At 48.1% G+C, this 5,930-nt stretch overlaps 2 protein-coding genes across 2 annotated transcripts in view; both read right to left on the bottom strand.

Annotated features, from left to right (window-relative positions):
* Positions 1–177: 177 nt before the first annotated feature.
* Positions 178–2,718, bottom strand: LOC106012340 (mucin-5AC; the record flags this gene model as incomplete). Its single annotated transcript, XM_035970922.1, has 3 exons — positions 2,131–2,718; positions 1,624–1,821; positions 178–606 (listed from the first exon to the last, which is right to left on the bottom strand). Coding segments are annotated over exons 1-3 (1,215 nt in total), but the record flags the coding sequence as incomplete, so codon positions are not given.
* Positions 2,719–3,252: 534 nt separating this feature from the next.
* Positions 3,253–5,930, bottom strand: part of LOC101847827 (uncharacterized protein DDB_G0271670) — a gene marked incomplete at its 3' end in the record, with an annotated part of 21,647 nt that continues 18,969 nt past the window's right edge. The window contains 1 exon segment of the mRNA XM_013085040.2: positions 3,253–4,778. Coding sequence (XP_012940494.1) covers positions 3,253–4,778 — 1,526 coding nt within the window.

Below are 5,930 nucleotides of genomic sequence, written 5' to 3'. Positions count from 1 at the left end.
GGTTGTGGTTGGTGCTATTGTTGTGGTTGATATTGTTGTGGTGGTTGGCGCTATTGTTGCTGTTGTTGTTGTTGTTGGCATTGTTGTTGTTGTTGTTGTTGTTGTTGTTGTTGTTGTTGTTGTTGTTGTTGTTGTGGTTGGTATTGTTGTGGTGGTTGGTGCTATTGTTGCTGTTGTTGTTGTTGGCATTGTTGTTGTTGTTGTTGTTGTTGTTGTTGTTGTTGGCATTGTTGTGGTGGTAGGTGCTGTTGTTGTAGTTGGTGCTATTGTTGTTGTTGTTGATTGTTTTGTTGTTGTTGGTACTGTTGTCGTAGCTGGCATTATTGTTGTTGTTGGTGGTGCTATGGTTGTAGTTGGTGCTATTGTTGTTGTAGTTGGTGCTATTGTTGTTGTTGTTGTTGGCATTTTCGTTGTTGTTGTTGTTGACTGTGTTGTTGTTGTAGTTGGTGCTATTGTCGTTGTTGTTGGCATTGTTGTTGTTGTTGTTGTTGGCATTGTTGTTGTTGTTGTTGTTGTTGGCATTGTTGTTGTTGTTGTTGTTGTTGTTGTTGTTGACTGTGTTGCTGTTGCTGGTGGTGCGATTGTCGTTGTTGTTGGCATTGTTGTTGTTGTTGTTGTTGTAGTTGGTGCTATTGTTGTTGTTGTTGTTGGTGGTGGCATTGTCGTTGTTGTTGGCATTGTTGTTGTTGTTGTTGTAGTTGGTGCTATTGTTGTTGTTGTTGTTGTTGGCATTGTTGTTGTTGTGGGTGGCATTGTCGTTGTCGCTGGCGTTATTGTTGTGGTTGGTGGTGGTGGTGGTGGTGTTGTTGTTGTGGTTGGCATTATTGATGTAGTTGGTGGTATTGTTGTTGCTGTTGTTGTTGTTGCTGTTGTCATTGGTGTTGTTGTTGTTGTTGTTGTGGTTGGCATTATCGATGTAGTCGGTGGCATTGTTGTTGTTGCTGTTGTTGTGGTTGTGGTTGGCATTATCGATGTAGTTGGTGGCATAGTTGTTGTTGCTGTTGTTGTTGTTGTTGTCGTTGGTGGTGGTGTTGTTGTTGTTGTTGTGGTTGGCATTATTGATGTAGTCGGTGGCATTGTTGTTGTTGTTGTTGTTGGTGGTGGTGGTGTTGTTGTTGTTGTAGATGTTGTTGTGGTCGCAGCAGCAATAGAAGTAGCAGTAGCGGTACCAGTCGTCGTAGCCCCAGTTGTTGCAGTAGTCGCTGTGTCGGTCATAGTAGATGTGACCGTTGACGACAACCCTTGTGACGTCACAGAGGTGGTGGTACTGGCAGCCCTGGCTACCCTTCTGGGTCGCTCGCTCGTGCTTCTCAAAGCGAGCACCCACGGTGTGGCAGGGGGGGTTGAGTTGCGCACACGTGCACCGTCCATCTCTCCACCGTTCCTATCGGTTGTAAGAGTTGTCGTGAAAGGACTTTGTGTTAGTACGCGGTAAGGCAGATTGATTGTGGTGTCTTTGAGAATTGCGAGATTTGGTCTGGATTTGGGATTCGTTGTAGGTGCGCTTAGTTCTGTGGTTGTGGTTGGTGGTGTTGTAGTAGTTGTTGGTGGTGGTGGTGGTGTTGTTGTTGGTAGTGTTGTTGGTGGTGGTGGTGGTGTTTTTGATGTTGTTGGCACTGTTGTTGTTGTTGGGGGTGGTACTTTTGTTGTTGGTGATGGTAGTGTTGTTGTTGTTGTTGGTGGTGGTGGTATTTTTGAAGTTGTAAGTGGTATTTTTGACGTTGTTGTTGTTGTTGGTAGTGTTGGTGTTGTTGTTGTTGTTGTTGTTGGTAATGTTGTTGGTAATGTCGTTGTTGTGGTTGTTATTGGTATTGTTGTAGTTGTTGGTATTGTTGTTGTTGCTGTTTTCTTTGTTGTTGTTGTTGTAGGTACTGCTGTTGTTTCTGTTGCCTGTGTTGTTGTGGTGACTGGCACTGTCAGTGTTGTCATCAATGAAGTTGTGGCTGGTGTTGTTGTTGTTGTTGTCACTAATGCAGTTGTGGTTGGCATTCTTGTTGTTGTGGTTGGTGCTGTTGTTGTGGTTGGCATTGCAGTTGAGGTTGGTGTTGTTGTTGTTGTTACTAATGTGGTTGGTGGAGTTGTTGTTGTCGTTGTGGTAGGTGTTGTTGTTGTGGTAGGTGTTGTGGATACACTCGAGTCAAACGTGTGTGAGTTTGTAGCTGGGTCCTGTCTCTCAGTGTCAGGCATTTCCGAGGAGTGTACGCGTGTCGTTTTGTCGCGTCCTGTTGTTTTCGTGTCCAACTCCACATTTGCTGTAGGCACAGTTGGTGAGAAAGATGATCGTGATTCTTTGCCCAATGTTGTGGGACTTTCCGTAGAACGTTCTTGGGACGTGTCTTTGAGACTTGTGGCTTGTATCTTTGGCTGGGAACGTGTGGGTGTCATCGCGGGGTCAGACGAAGAGAGGACCGTGCGTGATTTGTCTGTAGAAATTGTTGGTAGTTCAGTCGACAATTTACTTGTAGTGGTTTCGTGCCTCAAGGTAGTTCTTTCTGGCGATGATATCGTCGAAACTGAGTTTATCTCTGAGGAAGAGGATTTCTTCTCTGCTCCTGGCTTTTGGTTTGCCATTGTTGCCCCAGCTGTAGACACCGGGGATGTCATGTCCTTAACTGTGTCAGTCGTTGTCCGAGTTTGTGACGTAATCGTCGTGAGATGCTGAGTCATCGTCTTTGGTGAGGGAGATTTGGATATCTCGCTGGACACCTGGTTTTCCATTGTGGATGTTTGTGGGGTATGCTTGACTGTCGGAGTGGAGAGTTTTCGGTCGGGTGTCTCCGATGGCGGTGTTTTTGTAGTGTTCGTCACGTGAGTCGTTGACGAAAGGATGGCGTTCTCTGAGTTTGGTTTCTCTTTCCGTGTAACTGTTGGTGGGTCTGTTGAGGCTACGGGTGCAGTCGTTTTACGGTCGGTACCGGCTGCTTCAGGTAACGACGCTGCTGTTGAAAACAGGCCAGTCTTTGATGGGGACAAACTTGCATTTGTTAAAACGCTGCCTGCTCTGTTAACTGCCCCAGCTGTTGGATCTACTTTGGTGGCACTGGTCACTTCAGAGGGTGATGTAGTTGTGGTGAACAGGCTGGTCGTTAATGTGGAGGAATTTCCCAGGGTACTTTTGTTGTCTGGTAGGTCAGGCACAGGTGTCGTGTCGTGTGTGGTGGTTGGGGGGGAAGGGGGTGTTGTCCATGATGTCTTTGAACTCCTGGGGTCGGTTTTATCTGCTGGTGATACTGTCGATCCTGTTTCTCTGGTGGCTGCTGTTGCTGCTGTTGTTGTGGTTGTAGTTACTGATGACGTCATAGCTTGGTCTTGGTTGGCGGAGGCACGGGGGTGGGTGGGTGAAGACTTTGCGGTAGGCACGGGCTGTGGTGTTGAGGCGGGGTGAGATAGATACGTAGGCACGGGGTTGCTGCTGTCGTCAGCAGATGTTCGTGAAGGCGATGGAGATGATGATGTTGCTGACGACGTTGGTGATGATGTTGCAGATGATGATATTGGTGATGATGTTGCTGCTGATGATGTTGCTGCTGATGTTGCCGCTGCTGATGTTGTGGGTGGTGTTGCTGATGATGTTGCAGATGTCGCTGATGAGGATGTTGTTGTGCGTGGTGATGGCGTGGGCGCTGTGGAGGGTGCGAGCGTTTGGGATGTCTGCAGGGAGGATGACTGACGTTTGACCCTCGTCAACGCTTTGATCGGTGGCCGCGACGGGGGGAATGTGGACGACAGGTGTGTCGGTTGTGACGTTGTGAGGTTTGCGGATGTAGACGAAGTCGACTGTTCCAACGACGATGATGATGCTGTTGCTGTTGTTGTTGTTGTTGTAGCCGGTGCGGATTGTGTGGTGGGTGAGGACGGGGTTGCTGTAGTTGACCGTGGTTCTCGTGGCGATCTTTGTGATCTTGTTGCGGCGTCTGGTTGGGATGTTTGCGACAACGAAAACAACGATGACGACTCGGGTGGTGGTGATGATACAAGCGACTCTTTCACAAAAGTCGATGAGAGCCTCGGTGTTTGAGACTGGTGGGGGGACAGCGATGACACCGACAACGACAAGGATGATGATGACAACGATGGATAGGACGAGGACGGTACTGACGCAGAGTTTGATGCCGCAGATGTTTCATCAGTATCATTATCAGTATCATCAGCAGTATCATCAGCAGTATCATCATCAGCAGCAGCAGCCACTCCCTCCACAGCTCCAGGCACGGTGAACGTGAGAACGCTAGGGGCGCGAGGCACTTGACGCAGGGGCGGGGCGACTCGTGGTGACGATCGCCACAACAACGGGGACAGCCTAGGTGGGGGCGTGGCCTGGGAACGTGAAGCCCCTCCCACACCGGAAGTGGGTGGGTTCGCATTTAAGGCTCCACTCACACTTGAAGTGGGCGGGTTGGAATTTGAAGCTCCTCCCACATTTGAAGGGGGTGGGCTGGAATTTGAAGCCCCTCCATTACTAGAAGGGGGCAGGTTGGAATTTGAAGCTCCTCCCACATTTGAAGGGGGCGGGCTGGAATTTGAAGCCCCTCCCATACTAGAAGGGGGCGGGTTGGAATTTGAAGCCCCTCCCATACTAGAAGGGGGCGGGCTGGAATTTGAAGCTCCTCCCACACCGGAAGGGGGCGGGTCGCTGCTGTCACCATCTCCACGGTGATTGGTCGAGGCAAAGGTCAGAGTTTTCTCCACTCTTGTGTTGTGTGGGTCGCCGGTGCCCCTTCTGTAGGCAGGAGCACCTGTGTGGCTGGTTATGGCACTTGCTGGGTAGGGGGGTCCGTCTGGGGGAAAAAGATCATCACCTTGACACAGACAGACAGACAGACAGACAGACAGACAGACAGACAGACAGACAGACAGACAGATAGATAGATAGATAGATATACTGACAGGAAAACAGACAGGCACATAGACAGACAGACTGACAGACGGACAGGCAGACAGAAAAGATACTCAATGGCTGTTGTAAAGGCTCGTTCTATACACGTACACTTGTACCTTTGCCAAAATGCACACACGCTCAGAGCTTAGACAAGGAAAAACATTCAGAACTTTGCACAGACAGACAGACAGACAGACAGACAGACAGACAGACAGACAGACAGACAGACAGACAGACCGACAGATAGACACATAGACAGACAGACAGGCAAATAGACAGACAAGTCCGGAAATTGTCATAAACCTTTAAATACCAACGACTGTGGTGTAGCGATAAGATGCCTCGTCGTGGCACACAGAAGGACTGAATTCCATTCCCGTCTTAGGAGAACTATATTAATTTCATCGAGTATATCGGTCTTTCTGCTGGGATTTTGTATCCCTTTCAGCCCAGGTTGGTCCTGACAAACAAGGTGAAGCGTGCCTCCTATAGCATCTAGTTTTAGTAAGAGTTATACGGCACTTGCAATACAATAAGGTCATATAAGTGCCGAATAATAGATGTGTTACAAGAGAGTAACAGACAAAAAAGGAGGAGAGATAAGGACGATAGATGTTTGACAGGAAAGAAGCGGCAAACCACACCAGAGCACCCGCCAACCATCCACCTAAAGTATCTACGTTGTATCCACTGCGTTGTAAATACGCCTTCGTCAAAAAAAGTGGAAAACCCCTAAAAACTTCTTGTTATATTTTGGACTGTGAGACGCAATCTCCGACACTTCAAAGTCACAGAAGATGCTGATTGTGGGTGGCTGGCGGGTGTTCTGTTGTGATTTGATCTCTCCTTCCTATCAAACATCTTTGTCGTCTTCATTTCTCCTCCTTCCTATCGTTGTATGTTACTCTCTAGTAACACCTCTAATCTTCGCCACTAACTTATATGACCTGTTTGTGTTGTTGTAAGTGCTGTAGAACTCTTACTGGGCGCTCATATGATCTTATGCAGTTGCGAGTACCGTAAAACACCTACAAACACACACACACACACA

This window comes from Aplysia californica, unplaced genomic scaffold, assembly GCF_000002075.1.
Source record: "Aplysia californica isolate F4 #8 unplaced genomic scaffold, AplCal3.0 scaffold00338, whole genome shotgun sequence".
NCBI lineage: Eukaryota > Metazoa > Mollusca > Gastropoda > Aplysiida > Aplysiidae > Aplysia > Aplysia californica.
This window is presented reverse-complemented; position numbering and strand designations above follow the sequence as displayed.